Source organism: Rissa tridactyla, chromosome 8, assembly GCF_028500815.1.
Source record: "Rissa tridactyla isolate bRisTri1 chromosome 8, bRisTri1.patW.cur.20221130, whole genome shotgun sequence".
NCBI lineage: Eukaryota > Metazoa > Chordata > Aves > Charadriiformes > Laridae > Rissa > Rissa tridactyla.
The window spans coordinates 962,868-980,775 of record NC_071473.1 but is presented as its reverse complement, the minus strand read 5'-3'; the positions used below and the strand labels follow the sequence as shown (position 1 = coordinate 980,775).

Sequence of the window (17,908 nt, the reverse complement as noted above, 5' to 3'; positions counted from 1 at the left end):
GAGTATTTTCTACTGATTTACTAGCACTCAGAAAAATGCATCTGACTCGGCATTTGTGCAGATACAAAGTGTTCAGAACTTCTATGATGAGAATTTATTGACAGTTTCAAAACTTCACTTTTAAGAGTCTAAGATAAACGTTAACACCTCCTAAAACCCTGAAAAGCGTATTTATTTATTGTATCAAATATTCGCACACCATGTTTAAGATAGTATAATTGTTATATATTAATGTTTAAAATTACAATAAAGTAAAAATACCAGTAATGTTAACTTCCACTTTTACCTCAATTAACATTGCTCGTTCTGTTTTCATAACAACTTCCAACAGAGGTTTAACCAAAGTTTGAGGGGCCGCTGGGATCAGATGGAATAAATTTATAATTGCTGAACAAATCTTCATTTCCTGCAGGCAAAAAGAAATACGATTAAGCTAATATTACCAGCTAAATGTATAAAAACAGTACCACACATCCTACTTCCCCCCCCACCCCCGTCTACACGAGCATAGGCAGCAACCACACGCGAAGGGTTAACACAGGTACAGCAGCATCTACTTACCATGATGTATGGAGAAAATGGCTCTTGTGGAAGTCCGCCCTTCCCCCCTTGTAATATCATAGTTTAATTTTTTGTCAGTAGAGTGGTGTTTTACAGGTAAGGGCTAAACAGTGTGCAATGATAACGGTGATGGGGGAGTCCCGGAGCGCTCGCTGCACTGCGCCAAGTGGCTCATGCGTCGCAAAGGCAGCCTCTCCTCTCCGAGCAGCTTCCCCCGCACACCCCACGACCCCAGAGGGGCACGAAGACGACAGGCAGCTTTCCCACAGCACTGCTCAGCGTATCTCGCAAACAGCTGCTTACCTCAAAGAAAAGCCAACTCTCTCCTCCCACTAGATATTAAATACTTCCAACATCCAAAATAATGGTGTGTTTTTCTTTCAGTGTGTAATTTAAATGGGGACTATATTTCAGTTAACCAGAGTGTGGATCTTCTTCAGTAAGAAAAGGGAACGGAAAAAACAAAACAAAACATCCACCCTCATCATCCCTCTAAAGCCAATTTCTAGTATGCAGTATGCAAAAGAATATTACCAAGTGCATTGCATTTCCTCAACTGAATTTAAACTCAAAGTATTAGGTCCCACTCCATTAGCACGATCTGCCTAGAGAAACCCCCACAAGACGGCTCTCATGGAGCGAGTTCAGGACTGCAAACACGTATAAAGTCTTTTGAAAGCACTTGTGCCTTCACAGAAACTAAAACCCCTGCTCTTCCTAGTACAAACATGCTTAACATCCTAACAGCAACGGTATCGAAACAACTCTGCCACAGACAAACAGAAGACAATTCACAGCACTGCACTCAAAGGCACAATGCACTCTGCCCAAAACACAACGTTAAAACTAACAAACCACAGTTTTAAAAACAAAAAAAAAAGAAGCAAAGAAACAATGAAAAACAAACAAAAAACCACAACAACAAAGAACTTCCTGGTGCCTCCACTGAGTTTCTCACCTCTACCCCTTCCACGGCAGGCTGAACCAAAACAGAAGTCACAGCATGAAAAGAAAAAGCCCACAAAAGTATCAAATAAATTAACAAATCAGTATATGCTATTCTTCAGGTTGCAGTCAGAAACCGACTTCAGCAGGGTTATTTTCTCATCTCAAGCTGAAAGAATGGAGACAATGAGCATCTCCCATGCCCCGAATTGCTCGCCTAAGAATCAGGATGAAAAGCATCCTTTTTTCTACTTGCACGTTGTTTAGACAAAGCTTCTCAAATGTTTGGACTAAATAAAAAGATACTGGAGATGATTAAGTCAGGGGAAACAATATTTTAGCATCTTCAAAGACAAATTTGTCCAGCATCAATTATGAAACCACTTTCAATACTTGAACTACCAAGCTCTGAAGTCCCAACAGGCTGTAATGCAGAATTTCCACCATGGTGCCACTGCTCACGAAAGGGACAGTCAGGGGCGACCATCTATTCAAAACTTGGTTTTCAATTACCGGACATGACCTAAAAACCGACGCCTTTCTTTGGGGAGGCAGGGAAGAGAGGAAGGAGGGATTTAAATCAACGATTTTGCTCACTGGGCCAATGAATAAGATCTTAGTCACTACTTAATGTGTTATGTTTTAGCTTGTTCATTTACCTGAACAGCCAAGTCACAGTTCAGGAACACAGCAGGACTGTCACAAAATTATTTAGGTGAACGAAGAGATTAGTTATTCTGGCATCCATGTGGATCTTTACAGTAGCTGTTAATTGTTATGTAGCATCTATAACTGAGATGCCTGAAGTTTTTAGCCTGTCTAGAATCGCCATTCACACAAGAAAACTCATTCCATAGACTTTGGACTGTTTCATTAAGAAGTCTTGCTTCTCAAGAGCCTACCCACTCTGCACTATGCTGGAGAACTGCACGACAACATCAGCATCACCAGCAAACAGCACCTTCATAAAGTGCTGCTCGAAAAAGATGAAAAAACTCTTTAGGCCAAAAACGTTATTGTAAGAGTTCTCTGTACCGTGTCAGCCAGCAAACATAAGGCTTTCCTGACCAATTCCATCTCCACTGCATGTTTACCATCTCCTAGATCTCGCCACTCACTCACTCAGATGCAACCTACTCCAATAACACCCCCCAACATTGCTTTTAAGTGAGTATCTCAGATTTTGGAATCTCACCATGGTCAAGAAGAATTCAGAGTACGTGAAAGGCCAGCTATCCTAACTCCGACCACCAGTTTCACACTGTTCAGAAGGTACAATTACAGCGACAGCGCACTGTACATGGGACACATGAACACAGAGTGCCACAGCCATTGCGTAAAGACCACGCTGTCTGTGCCCTCCTTCAGTTCCCTACAGTCTTTATTTTTAAGGAAACTTTAGAGCAACAAGTGGGAGAAAAAAGGTAATAATTCATTCAGCTTTGCAGTCAGGCAATTCTATTTGAGAATGTTCCCATAGACTTCTCTCCTCCCTCAAGCTGTGACAGCAGATTCCTTCTCAAGCATCTGCTGTGCGCCTTCCCCTCAACACACACAGGTTTTAAACCAACACTAAAAAAAATGTACAGGTTGAGGAGACTAGAGACACAACTACATAGAATACATCAACTGAAAACATTAAAAACAGAAGAATTCACAATTAGATGCGATTTAGGGACAACTAAAAACTGTTCTAGAGGTGCCACATTGAAAGACTATTGCTGTAAAAAGACCTGTAATCATCACGTTTAGGGAAAAGTGGATCGCCAAAGAAGGTGGCCTTAGAACTACTCTGAGCTGAATAAAATATAAGTCCTTAAGTGAAAAAAGCAGTTTTTAAGTTTAAACATAAGAAGCAAGTTCTACTCCATTAGAGAACATCCAGGTCAAACACCAAGCAATGACTAAATTCAGACTGAAAAGCTCTCTCTGCAATGACAGGAGAGAGGAACGAAAAGCCATTAAGCCATTTCCATGTTTTGAGAGAAATAAAAAGCCAATCTAATTTCACTCTAATTTGAAAAACAAATAAATTAATAACATTTGCCCCCAATTTTTTCCTAGTTGCAATAATGAATTTCAACACTTAATATAAGTTATTAATAAAATCTTAATAGAATTACGGGACTTCTGGTAATCTACAAGAAATAAGACTGAAGCAGGAATTCCCTTCAGTGCTGCACTGCTACAAGCACACGCTGTTGTCATTACGCTCTGCAATTTTCCATTTATAAGAAAACTGCTCAGCTTCCCACAGTTCAACGTTGAGGCCATTAGTTTGGATGGGAGAGAGACTGTACTGTGACCTCAACTGGTAAATACTGAACTTGGTTTTCATAAATTATATTTAAAATTAACTGGGATTATATTATTATTCAGTATAATCTTCAAATACAAACTACGTTATGAACATCAAACATATTAGTGAAAAAAGAGGGATTGTGCTGCTGAGCTCATCAGCCATCCCCATGAAAAACAGAATTCTAAGCAGGAAATCCTGAGAAAAGACTAAAACCCCGTGAGCTGTTCCCACACCAACCTATGCAGAAAAGGCTTTAAATTAACCTTGTCAGCAGATAAGCAGCTCCTCTTACTAAGGATTTGTAACAAATATTCAATACACAAATAAGTTCATTAGCTTGTAAGAAAACATCAGCGTGCAATCAGTTATGGCAACATTTACAACTCAATGAGTTCCGTAATTCCAAAACATTAATACTATTTATTTCTTGTCTTCCTGCATAAAAGCATTCATTAACTTACATTTCCATCACTCCGTTGTCCACCTTTGTGTGTAATAACTACAACTTCCATCCATTTACGCAGGTGTTGCTATAAAGAGAGGATAATTAGTATTATAATTATACTGTTCTGTTTTAGCAAGTGACAACATATGCTACGAGAAAAGAAGAAGTAGAGGCAGAAATGATTGTTTGAAGAAAACTAAGGGAAAAACGATTAGTTATTTTCATTCCCTCAGATTGAAGAGTTTATTATTGCTGAAGTCCTCTGCATATTCAAGAAAGCAGGGGTTATAAAAGGCACAAAAATCTGAAGTCTGATAGGTTTACACTTGTTTCATTATTTGCTTGATATGTATGCATTTAAATATTTAAATATCCATGGCAAAAGTATAAAGAGTTTAAAAACTGCAAATAAGAAGGGCAATACCTTCCACCATTTTATAAATCAAGAAAATCGCCAAGACAGACTTAGCCCACTAGGAAGTAAATCACATCTTCAAGGGTTTCCTTAGCCGGTACCTTACTTAAAGATAAATTTGCCCAAGCACACTTTAGCATAAATCGGTACGTTTTCACTAGAAAAGAACATCTCTTAACTTTCTGGTTTAGTAGCTCTTTAGAAATTAACTCAAAACGTTTAAAGATTTTTTTTCCTGTTAATTATGAAACAAAAATCCTTTACTTTCAATATATTGAGTCACTATGGAATTGTTCTTTGACTTTTCAACAATACTTCACACTTCACTTCAACAAATACCAGCTGAAAAAACCCCAACTTCTGGAAGAGCTAAAGAAAACTTGAATGGGCTTACCATCATCTGATCACAGAATTTGTCATTAAAAGAGTTTGGAAAAAGTCTAGTGACAGATGTCAGACGATTCACAACATTCAGCGTCAGACTTCGGTAGTCTCCCAACATCATAAGCAATGGTCTCATGTGCGTATGAATTTGATCAACTTCTATGGTAGCTCCTTCCAAGAACTGCAAGGGAGCACAGGACCAAGACACAGATGGAGAGGGGAGCAACTTTCAGGCAAGCATCTTTCTTCAGATAAATTCTGCTGACCTGATTTTTCTTCTTTTGTTTTACTTTCAGAATGTAATAGCTTAAACAATATTTATTGCTGGAAATATATATAGTGACAAGATGGATTTGGGAAGCACTTAAGTATTTCTGAGGCACAGTAGGAGATTCCATAAAATAATCAAGTAGGAGATCTTAATTACAGATGGATTGAAAAACTGCCACAGCTATAAATTAAATACACAGCTACGGACAAACTACTTAGACACCGCTTTAATAAGAACTGCCCATGAGGCCAAAGTCAATAGAGCAAATTCCTGTGTTACAACCTGCATGCATCCAGAGTAACATAAAAGGTCAAGAGAACCTGGCTGCAAGCGGCCAGAGAGAGCATTTCCTGCCGTAACCAAACATCCCGTGGGCACAGTTTTATCACCGGAAAACGATCAAAAAATATTATACCAAATGCGTAGGTCAGAAGAACCCTTATTTGCTCCCTCTGACCTCTCAAGCCAACTGTGCTGCCATAAATAACGGGTTCGTTCCCTTTCATGGCCAGAGTGACAGGAAAAGCAATGTCTGCCCTCTAATGAGTCAATGGCCTGAACAAATGTAACCCACCAGTACTACTATCATCATATCGCCTGTCACACGCCAGCCAATCGACACAGCATTACAAAGAGGCTATAAGTATTTTTATTATCATTTTCTATATTTAGAAGAATGGTATTAAAATCTTGCTGAGTCAGAATTAGGCATATCTATTGGGCAACAAATCACGACGAGAGATCCGTTTCCCTGCCCTTCCAGCTCTTTTACACTGTAACTTAGCATCCACAGAACAGGCGGTGCAGTGCAGCACCACGTACATCTGAAACCGATTCTGACTTTAAACAGGACAGCCCCAGTCCTGCTCCTTAACCTAACTGCCATACCGGCATGCTGAGCCTAACTCTGCTGTATCGCTTGCTTTTCCAAAACCAACTATGGGGTCTTGTCCTGGTCTCAGCTGGGACAGAGTTCGTTTTCTTTCTAGTGGTTGCTGTGTTTCAGATTGGGTATGAAAGGAACGTCAATAACGCATATTGGTTTAATTGTTGCCAGGTGATATTTATAGTATTCAAGGACTTTTTTCAGTATCCCATAGAAGCTGAGAAGGAGCTGGAGAGAACACTGGAACAGCCGATGGAATATTCCGTCCCACAGCCGTCATGCTCAGTACGTAAGGTTGGCATGGGATGGTGGTTATCTGTGATCACTACTCAGGACCATGCTAATTCACCAGTTTACCAGGTGCTGAGAGTGACACGTGTCCTTGTTATTATTATTATCATTGCTGTTTTCCTTTTCGGCTATTGTTCTATTAAAGTGCCTTTATCTCAACCCATGAGTTTGGTTTTTTCCCTTCCCCTCCTTTTCTCCCTCTTCTCCCTGCCCTCCTGAGGAAGGGGGAGACCTGCGCCAGCAGACAGTGGTCCCAGCTGCCGGCTGCGGTTAGACCATGACAGGTCTCTACCAATTCTTTTAGGAACAAAGAAGAAATGCAAGAAAAGCTTTTACAACAAAGCCAGGCGTGCAAATTTGTGAAACTGCTGGGAAGGACTGACACTGTTTATGTAGAAAAGGAGATACATTTACAAAGACCAGACAAACAGAAAGAATGAAAGACTTACCATGGTCTTCGTCCAAGAGTTTAACACGCTTAATTCAACCAGAAGAAATTTTTATGGCTAAGTTCAAACCTCCCAAAAAACACATCTGACAGAAACTTAATTATATTGGTGTCACTAACGAAAACTTAACAGAGCAGCCATAATTCCCTGTAGAGGACTCTCCCAAGAAGTTTTGTAAGAAGGAAGCAAAGCAGAGAACAATGGCCTCAAACCCAACATTGTTTCAATACACTAACCTTTCTCATGCACGCTTCTCCTGCCTCCTGCAGTTCATTATTTGTTGAATTAAGTGCCTTGAAAAGTGCAGCAATGATTTTCTCTCTCGACTGAGGCAAGTAATTGCAGGCAGCCAGAGCATCTGCAAATATCAAAGTAAATTTGTTCTCTTTGTTAACTCAATTTCAAAAGAGATGGAAAAAAAAAATCCTAATTCTACATTTCTTCTCTTCAAGTTTCTTTTATTTCATCTTAAATTACAGACAGCTAAAGCATGGCAGGCTTTGCCAAAAGCAACAGCCATCATAAAATAGTGAAAGAATGGAAGTTCTATTAACAGTGTTCTAAAGTTTTCCTAATGCTATATAACATATTTAGTCTAAAAATATTTTGGGTTCATTTCAGAAACTAAGTCCTAGTCATTAAGAACGCAGCGATACTTTCCCATTATTCTCCATTAAACCGTGACCTCTCGAGAGCAGTCATCAGTCTTCAAGTGCCCAAGTTTTCTTCTGATCTTGAGAAGACGACTGCCCGTTGCTCACAAGGACACTCTTCTACATCAAATTTGGTTTGGGAAATTTGACTTACTTAAGGCTGCAATCCGAAGAGGTACAAGTGATGGAAGACTTTTGTAACAAGGTAGTTTCATTAAGGCAACATCTTCAGCCTCACACAAATTCAGTAACTAGGGGAAAAAAAAAAAAAACCAACAATCATTTTAGCATAGCATTGTGAATCATGTTTGAATGGGTATTATCGGTTACCTTTTGAGTCTTGCTTCCTCAAAGAGCCAAGTTTATGCAAACACACTAACGAACCTCCAAATTTCACCAACGGGCAAAAATTCTACTCTTCTCGTTTGGACAAGACAGCTAGGAAACCAAGGGACCAGACAGTCTCTCTAAGTTCAATCTCCACGCTAGTTTTATATCCAATTTTACTTAAATTGTTAGGGACTCAAAAACCTTAACAAACAGTATCTATGTTTTGGTGGTACAACGATTTATTTAACAGATATACTGTGCGTGAAATAAGACCTAAATACGAAAGTTAGTGCTACTAGACTTGGAGTGTAACACCAAAGTTCATTTAGTATATTTCACACACATTTGAATATTCTGCTTAGCTCAGAGCTATTATTTTGTAGATAAGGGCAGACCTCAGTTCACATTTCAAAAGATAAATTCTTACATTTTGGTGAAAGTTTGAAGCGCACAGAGAAAATACGTATTTTTAACAATGAAACTTCTAACACTATCACTACTTAAGTATCTACATTCAAATACGAGAAGATAAAAAGAAAGTACCTCTGTGTAGAAAACCTTGTGTTCCACAACATTGAGATCCATTGTAAACAATCGGGGCTGCAAGGTTGTGCAAAATGTATTTCCCTCCATCAGGCCAATCTGGGCATTTGCAGGTTGATGCCTAAGTAAATGCTTTTTAGGAGGAACCATGTCTTGGAGAACCTACACAATGTAATTGAGATCACTGAATTAGCAGCCTGGTCAAACGACTCCTCAGAGCTAGCCACTAAGACGACATCATTACCCCTGGCTCCATTTGCTGTTGGGGCTCCAGAGGTACCTCTTTAGGACTCACTAGGCAAGAAGAGAAGTATTTCTCGGAACTACTTTAATTCACAGTCGGTTAGCGACACAACTCAGTATCTGTCACTATTACATATTCTCTGTGAGCAGATCTACGATATTTAATAACCTCACGTAACCTTATGAACAACAAAGAAATTCATAGGCTTAAGCATTTCAAATGTTCAAGTCAGGAAACGATGAGTATTTTAAGCTGCTAAAACATAAAACATCAGAATAACAAAAACATTCATGTTAAGCTTCTTCCGTTACACCAACTTCTCGCTCTCCCCCATACACCTCCAAACACCTTTAGCAAAATAAGGTATCAATTAGGGGGCTTCTCTATATGTTCCCAAACTACAATAACAACATTTATAATTTCCTATGCTGTGGTGGCCCTTAGGGCTTATGTACATTTACTTGTCTTTCAAGAGAATGAATGCTTTTAAGGAGCATCTAGCAAAAAGTAATTTATCCATCTTTGATCTTTACAGTCTCTTTCTGGATAGGGAAAGGCATACCAATATGCCTCATATTTAAAGAATAACACAAAATTGAGGTTCAAAATGCAGCATCTACCTGGCCTAGCCTATGTCTCACCGGTGGTAGGACAAGCAGCCCACAATTTCAGGAAGTAAATCAACCTGAAGACACTACAAATCCTGGCTAAGTAGTCAGGCACAGCTTGCATCAATCTCTACAGTACTCCAGCCACATGTATTTTACAATAATAAAACCTAACAAATGACAAGCATATGCTCTCAAAGCACTAAGAATTGAATTCACTAATGTGAGAAAATGTATGCAGAAAAGCATCTTGCAAATACAAAATGGTAAACAACTTAAATTCACTTTCAGTAAGTATTACCTCTTTGTGTGGCTCCATAATCACCGTGACGCTTTTTCCAGTGACCTGTGCAAGTACCTGCAACGAATGCATGGCCTGCTTTCTGACAGTAGAGTTTGGAGAGGTTACTTCTCGAACAAGGTCGTGTGTTACATGATGGAAAGATTTCTCCTGTGCTGCTAGGATTTCTTCTGTTTTTTCTTCATCTTTTAAAGGAGTTGCACATCTAATCAAAAGCTGTTCTAATGTGGTCTTTGCCATAGCAACTGCTCCATTGGAAACCTACAGTATCATAGATTATTTTTATTAAATAAGTGCAGAACAAAGATCACAAATCTACACGCTACTCATAAGTGAACTTAGCCATTTGATGAATCCTTTGCAAATGGCTAAAGACATATAAAGCTTGAACAGAACACATATCAATTAGTCTTCCCACCAATCACTCCAAAACTGCGAGTTGGAACGCAACACAATTTTATAACCAAACTCAAGCACTGGCACCCTTAGCAAAGTTGTCATCATGATTCACAGAGATGATGTCAGGCAGATGATTCTCGGGGCATCTGTAACTACATACACTTTTTTGGTAAGATGAACACCTTTCAAACTCAACACAGAAAGAAGAAAAAAAAAAAAAAACAGTGTTTTTGATGCAAGTGACAGTGAATCTCTTTCACTGATCTGAATGCAACCCCTACTTTTTTTACTCTGAAAGAAGCGAGTGTAATTCCAACAACTTTGGCAGTTACGTGGAAAAAACAGACCTCACTCCTAACTTCAGGTCTTGGTTTAAGTTAAAATGATTAAAATTGACTCATAACTATCGCAGATACGATATATTCTGAAGTTAAGTAAAATCAATATTAGCAAGAGTTTAATCTGTGTGAATTTAAGAACAAAAGTTTGTTTCCCATACTATTTGACATAATCCATTCATTACATACCTCTCCAGTTAGATCCATCATAACAAAGAGAAGTGCCTTCAGGAAAGTCTGCTGGTTCTGCAGGACCCAAATTAGTGGCAGTCGCTCCATGAGAAATTTAATTGACACAACACCTCCTAGTTTAGCATACCAAGCTTGTTCGTAACAGCAAGCACATAACCGTTCCACAATGTACGAAAACAAGGGAAGCTGACAAGCCTGGAAACAAAGAAATGTATCAGTTTGCTTTTTGAGCTCACTGGTAGCCTGCAAAATATTTTAGAAGTAAAATTGCATTGGCTGAAACTAGAACATCTGAATACATTTTTTTAAAAAATAAGTAAATACATATATATATTACCCTTTCCTTTGAACCCAAGATAATGCTCGCAACATCAAATATCACTGCCAGAGCCACCTCGCCTATTTTGCAGAGTTCCTTCTCCTCATAGGCCATGCAGATTGCGATGGCATCAATAAGCACCAGGGGATCCATGCCTTTTGAGCCGTTTTCTTCACTGTGAAACATGGCTGTGCTAGGCTGGCTTCCAACCTGATAGCACTGCAGCAAAAAAGGACCTGTGATTTGTATTGGGGAAGAAAAAAAACCAAAAGATAAAACAATGGCTATTTCAATATGAATAGTCTTTCAATTAGGTTTTACTACTCCTCTCACTAGCTGATGGCAAACCAGTAAGCACTGTGCCTATTTGCATATAAATGGATTGTGAGGCATTCTTCACTCTTACAAGAAAAAAAGATTACATCTACTTGAATATTTTCTTCTATGCACTAGACTGTGCCCTGAAAGATTTAATTAAAATGAAGAATCATAAAAATTCAAGTTACATTAATGTGACAATGAAGAGCGATAGGCTTATAGCATGTCTTTTCCCAAATTACTTGTCACACAGTCCCACTCCAAACAAAAAGTTTTCTTCACAGACAGAAGACACTGCAGTGCTCTAACATTTATTCAGTTCCTCTGATGGTCCTTCAAAACCACAAGTGGAAACAACCCAACTACAGACCATCCACAAAAGTAACTGCATATCTCAGGTTACACAGATGCTCTAAAAATATAAACTCTTCCAAGCTGTAGTTATTTTGTTGAGTGTAGCATTTTAAAAGTATTATTAGGTGATTGATTGTTTTTTAAAACTTGCTCAATATTTTTTACCGCTCAAAAGAATTAAAACATAATTCAGCCATCAAACAAAACCCAACATACCTACGCAGAAGCAACTGCAATATCACGACTTTCTTAAAACAAACTGCTGTTAGAAAAACTTCTCTAGCCCTCTCCTGACAGCCCCCACGATCTCTGTCCCACTGTCCTTACCACACTGCTGGGCGACCGCCACCATTGTGTAATGGCGGATCAAGCTGGCTACGAAAGGCAGAGCGCTAGGCCTCAGATCCTTGATGACTGCTGACATGAACGCCCCTGTCAATGCCTGCTCAAACGTCTTACGAGCTGGAGTATCCTGAGCTTTGTACCGATGTGAAATAATCACACTGGGTATGGACTTCTCAGTAAAGCTGAAAGACAAGATTAAGCTCGTTATCGTCCTAAACTGCAGTACTGGCAGCTCAATCGTGAGCATCGTCAAGTACTTAGTTTAAGTTTGCTCCCGATATCTAACACCTTCTCCACCTCCCGTTCTCCCCTCATTTTGACAGAGCTAGACCAGTTCACTCAGTCTGTATTAGTTTTGTCAACCACTGGGCTCAAACATGATGGATAGCCCAATTTCATCAGGGACATTTAAAGGCGGTGGTTCAGAAGAAGCCACGTGCATTACAAATAACAGGTATACAGCCATCACACTGCAACTCAATTACAGAATGTCGTTTTCAATATTTTGGCATTTTTCCCTTTTTTAAAATGACATTTGATTTTAATCTTGAAAGATTGAAACATTATTTATCAAATCACCACCCAACAAAACCTATTCATTGCAAAGCTATATTTGTGTCAAGTCTAACAAGTCCAAATTATAAAAGCTACTATACTCTTTAGCTATGTTTACTACACTGCGCAAGTCAAAGTCAGCATACACTTTGTGGGCAAAGATGTCAAAGTTGTCTAAAAGCAATAAACTCATTAAGTATCAATGACTAAAATTGCAAAAGATGTAAAAAAAAATTCAATAAAAAGCCCCCACACTAAGACAAACAGAGGTTATGTGTGTCACTATGCTACAGTTTGGTCACTAAATGAAACTGAACTTTGCATCTCTCTCACTTCAGTAAAAAGTTAGATGTACATACAAAACATCACAATCTAAATTAATCTTTAAAACACAATTAAGCACCAGAATATTCCAACTATTTAAATATATTAAACTAAGATTAATTTAAGAAAAATGTCTGAACATATCTAACACATTATACATTGGACTGTGATTAGCAGAAGAAAATTACAGTATGAAACATTAACATGGTTCACTGGCATTAAATAATATGCTGACAAAATTCCTCTTACTGGAAAATCCTGCATTTATTTTAAAGGAAGCAGGATAAACCAGTAGGTAAAAATCCCATGAAGAATACATTGCCTAGACTAACCATTGCTTCTAATTTAGGTTATTCTAAAGACACTATAAATTTTACATACACATTTACGTTTAAAGAATTGTCATACTTGGGATGTGCAAGAAGTTGGTATAATGCATGTTTATTATCATCCAGGCTCATCATAGCTACTAAAAAACACTTGATTACTTCCCACGCTTGTCTCCGATAATACGGTTCCGTGTTAGCGCTCTTCAAACAGTCCAGAGCAGTCTCAATCGCCTATAACGAAAAAAGACAGATAGCACCCAAACACTACTTCTTCTTAATGTTTACAAAAAGGTGATTAATCAAGGGAATGGTACCTTTAATACAAATTAAAAGTAACTTTAAAAGTACGTACAATTTGGACTGCCTAAGTTAAGAAATGCAGAGAATGCCCGAGAAAGCTGACTTGAACCTGTGATGGCATTTGCTGTGCTTTTATTAATGCAAAGTTTCATGGCAGATACATTTATTTCCACAGTCAGAAAGCATTTGAAGTCGTGAGTGAGGTACACCTTCATTCTCTCTCTCCCCCTCAAAAAAATTTTCCTCATTTTCCCTCCAGCAATAATTGCTGTTCCTAATGTCTATGTATTGTAGGTATACAATGCATTTATACATATATATAAATGGGACCAAAAAATGTTCTATCTTACAAATTACTTTGTCATATTTTCCATGCAAATCAAGAGCTACATCATACATGGTGAAATGTCCCTGTAAGCAACTTCTGAACACTTAATGGAAATATTACCCTTCTTTTACTTTGCAAGATTTATTTAATACATTTGAGAATAATTCAAATAATTTCTGAAAATATGAAAGCAATGAAAAGGGGGGGGGTAGATCTTTTTGGAAAATTTCTATTTTGCATATATATAAACACAGCTACTTTCTATACTTCCCAAAAAAAGAAAGAAAGAAATTAAAAACAAATGAGAGACAGATATTATTAAAAACAACCACATCAAAAATGTTTTGGAGTGCACAAAATAAGGAATTTCAATACCTGATCAATGGTCAATAAAATCTAGCCATCCACACTCAAACAGGATTATGCAGAAAAAGTGGGCATTTTCCTTCTTTGAAAGGAAAGCCATCTTTCTCCTTACTGACTTAACCAGCTGCCATCCCATCACTGTTTGAACAACCTTATCAGCATCTCAATGAAAAGAACTATGAGTTTTACACAGACCATAAAGACTACCAAAGAACTAAAAGAGAACATGGATTTCTCATTTCCAGTTTATTCCACTTCTTTTTCCTTTTAATTTGACATTTCCTTTTTCTAGGTACCAAGTATTCAGCAGATAACATTGTTTCTTGGTCAACACCAAGAAGCTGAAGATCGTTCCATGTCCTTAACCAACATGTTAGATGCATACAGACTTTGGAAAAGTTGGTTTGAATTAAACCTGGTGGGATAGGAAAATCCCAGCAATTACAGTATTCATATGTATTCAAGTCATCAGCTTCAGTACAGAGGGGAAATTAGTAAAGCTACCTGCATTTCAGGAATCATTTTTCCAAGCTATTTTTAAGCCTGTTGGCTGTATGGAGCCAAAGAGAGCTACCTGCCTGTAAAGGAAGTTTTTTACTACATTCAGATCATACTTACTTATGAAAGTGTAACAGGAAAGATAAGTATTAATACTCTACAGGCCAAATTAACGCAAAATCCAGCTTTGCTCTCAGATCCCAAGACACAGACACAGATTAGATTCCTGTAGTTAGTGAGAACTAAGCATTCGTGATACCCTGAGATTGTCGGATGAAAGCCGGTACAAGTACAAAGTGGTTTTGCAGCTATAAGTACTGTACCCAACCTACGGACTACAAACAAAACCAAATCATTTGAGGCATTAGAATAATCATCACTGAAGGATTTCTACAAGAAGCTTTTGGTACACTTCAAAAAGAAAACAGGGCGGTTTTAGAGTAGATTCCTGCTCCTAATCTAAGCGGTACACCAACAGTTAGAAAGGGGGAAAAAATGCAGAGAAAGCACACACTTGTGCCAGTTTAGCTCCCTATCCAATCACTCTGTAAAAGTAGAACAGCACGTTTAAATCTATTCTTATGGGGGTGACATATAAAACAGTTTAAAGGGAAAATAAAGGAAGAACAGGTTGGCAAGCTCCTGCTAATTTTGCACGTCAAAATGAAGCAAGAAGTTAGCGTAGCCCTACCTGCCATAAGGAGACTCTCAACTGAGCACTACATAGTGAAAAAGGAAAAAAGCTCCTTGCAGCGATTTCTGAAACAACATTTGGTCTTTAGCTGCCAGATCTGGCAACTCAAAAATTACTTGGAAAAAAAAAAAACAACATCCCACCAACCATAAGTGGGGTTATGTTCTGTTTCTCCATGGCAATATAAATTAATTAGAAATCTCTTCATCTAATCGGAGGGATATAAAAAAAAAAATCAGATATACTTTTAATTATGTAAATTCTATAATTTTAGATATTTATTAATTCATATCTGGAACTGGCAAACATACCACATATTTTATTAAGGTTTTACATGCAAACAACCTTCAAAAAAATCTGTAATAAAGGAAAATTGAGTAAGATGGTTTCTCAGCACAGAAAATACCTCAAGCCCTTACCTTTTCCATTGGGAGCTGGATGGATGCTTTACAGTCTGAAAATTCAATTGTGATACTGGGTCCTTGGATTTCTGTGACTACATATTGTAGTTTCTGTGATTCCTTTAACATCTTCCTGTTACTTCCACCAAATTTACCAAGTACACGGTAAGCCACGTGAGAAATGCTGTCTGCAGGATTGCGCAGTGTACGCCACAAAGCCTGCAAGTATTTGAAGTGTTATATGGTCAGACCAGTCTCACTTCAAAATTTTTCAAGTTGTAATGTTAAAAAATGTCAAGGAAAACACTTATTCTTGTATTTGGGTAATTGATCCTGCACAACTCCAGAAAACACTCCTATAGACTGAATAAAAGCAGTGGCAGTTCGCAACAGTTCAAGTGCTTTGTAACAGGGTTGTCCTAAATGCAGTTCTGGATCCCACTGCTGTGAACATCAGCTACAAAATCTTTACTACACTGAAATGTAATTTCATGTTTTAGACTAATATTAGATAAACAACATTATGAATTAAAGAAAAAAAGAAGCAGGCCAGTTAAGGCTGAAGTGAATTAACCTCAAAGTGCTAGTTTTTAAACATAAAAAGCAAATAAAGTAAATATTATGTTTAAACAATAAACTATACACAAGCACTGTATTAGGGGAAAGAGCCGCATGTAAAACATTGTTCTGAATTTCAGCCACATCATCTTCACTGTACATATGACATCATGTAGCTGTCAGTCATGACATGCTGAAGGCACTTAGCTTTTCTTGTCTGTTTTTTAAAAAAATTAACAAATCTTAATCATTTTCCGTACCAACTCATCCTAAACATAGTAATATTCTTGCTATTGAGTCCCAAGTCTTAACTTTAACCCCCTAAGAGGGGATAGAGAAGACATCACTGATTCACTTTTAAATCTGTCGGAGTTTTCAGTTCAACAGCACTACACCAGCTGGCCTTTGACACACAAATCAGACCGGCGCGCTTCTCATGACAGATCTTTCCAGTTCGTGTAACCAAAGGTTCACCCCAGTTTCTAACAACATTTAGCGAACCAACGACCTCCTGTGGTCTCCGAGGGAAGCACGGGTTTACCTGCATCAGCTCAGCTCGAACGGGCTGGATGTGATCATAGAGGAAGTCCGGCTGCAGGTTGTCCACGCACAGCTCCAGAGTTCTCAGGCCTTGGCTGACCAGGGTCTGGGACCCATTGAGAGCCGACACCAAGGGGTCCATCAGCATCGGCAGGTAAGGCAGCAACGAGCTCAAACGAACCGGCACAGTCAGGCAGAGCTCAACAAACAAGTCTTTCATGTGCTGTTTGTGAAGGCCACTTTGCAACATATTAAGCCCTGAAAATCATGGGTACGTTACACACTCAAAGGAAAAAGGCAGTCCACAGTGTATTGTTAGAAACTGCTATTTCCTAAACTCACAGTAACCTCACGTTTTTAAATTCTGTAACATATATAGCTCTGTAAATAACATATTTACGAAATATAATACCATTCATAATTATAACTTACATCTAAGGATTTTATGCAGTGAATGCTTTTGTAGGTACATGCATATACAAAAAAAATAGTATCCATGCATATTCTAAAATTTAATATTAGATTCAATAAGTAGCATTTGAATACAGCAGATGAAAACCAGAAAAAGGTAATTTGACTCAAACCTCAGCCTTGTATCAAGGAAAAAAAAAAAAAAAATCAATCCACACAGAACAAGTTGTTTTTAAAATATCTGGAATCCTGAAAAGAAACATTAAATGAGTTCAAGTACATTCACTGTCCCATACAGACTAAACACATTCTGTAACTAATTTTTCTCCCCATCAAGACTTCATATATTCCATAAACCTAGCTAGCACTTCCACACTGACACGGATATTGCCTACTGGTGTACAGATGACGTACCTATTTGCTAACTACAATAAAGACTGCCCCTACGGCTGTAGGTGGAACCATGGGATTCCATGTTCCTGAATCGTTCCAATTAGCTTAGCTTAGGTTTACGTAGTTCACATTTCCTTGCTCATCCTCAGTATCTCCGGAACACAGCCCTTGCAAGCACAAATGCTCGATTAATCAAACCGATTGCTATTTCATTTCTTTTTGCCAACGGACACTACTTGCATTTATATTTATCAAGCACTCGCAGGTGCACACACACGCCCTCAGCTGCAGAACCACCACAGCTTCTCTGCAATGCTC

At 38.3% G+C, this 17,908-nt stretch overlaps 1 protein-coding gene across 4 annotated transcripts in view; it reads right to left on the bottom strand.

Annotated features, from left to right (window-relative positions):
- The window catches only part of TRRAP (transformation/transcription domain associated protein), a 94,457-nt gene that overhangs the window by 56,734 nt on the left and 19,815 nt on the right, over positions 1-17,908 (bottom strand). For 2 of the 4 annotated variants that reach the window (XM_054211436.1, XM_054211438.1), the window contains exons 21-33: positions 16,788-17,044; positions 15,707-15,907; positions 13,154-13,332; positions 11,876-12,075; positions 10,895-11,112; positions 10,555-10,752; positions 9,629-9,889; positions 8,476-8,637; positions 7,757-7,853; positions 7,186-7,307; positions 5,063-5,233; positions 4,270-4,338; positions 287-406 (exon numbers count right to left, since the gene is read on the bottom strand). In XM_054211436.1, the coding sequence (XP_054067411.1) occupies positions 287-406; positions 4,270-4,338; positions 5,063-5,233; positions 7,186-7,307; positions 7,757-7,853; positions 8,476-8,637; positions 9,629-9,889; positions 10,555-10,752; positions 10,895-11,112; positions 11,876-12,075; positions 13,154-13,332; positions 15,707-15,907; positions 16,788-17,044 (2,255 nt within the window). The remainder of the gene's footprint in view (positions 1-286; positions 407-4,269; positions 4,339-5,062; positions 5,234-7,185; positions 7,308-7,756; positions 7,854-8,475; positions 8,638-9,628; positions 9,890-10,554; positions 10,753-10,894; positions 11,113-11,875; positions 12,076-13,153; positions 13,333-15,706; positions 15,908-16,787; positions 17,045-17,908) is intronic. The other 2 variants (XM_054211437.1, XM_054211439.1) reach the window with 1 other exon arrangement.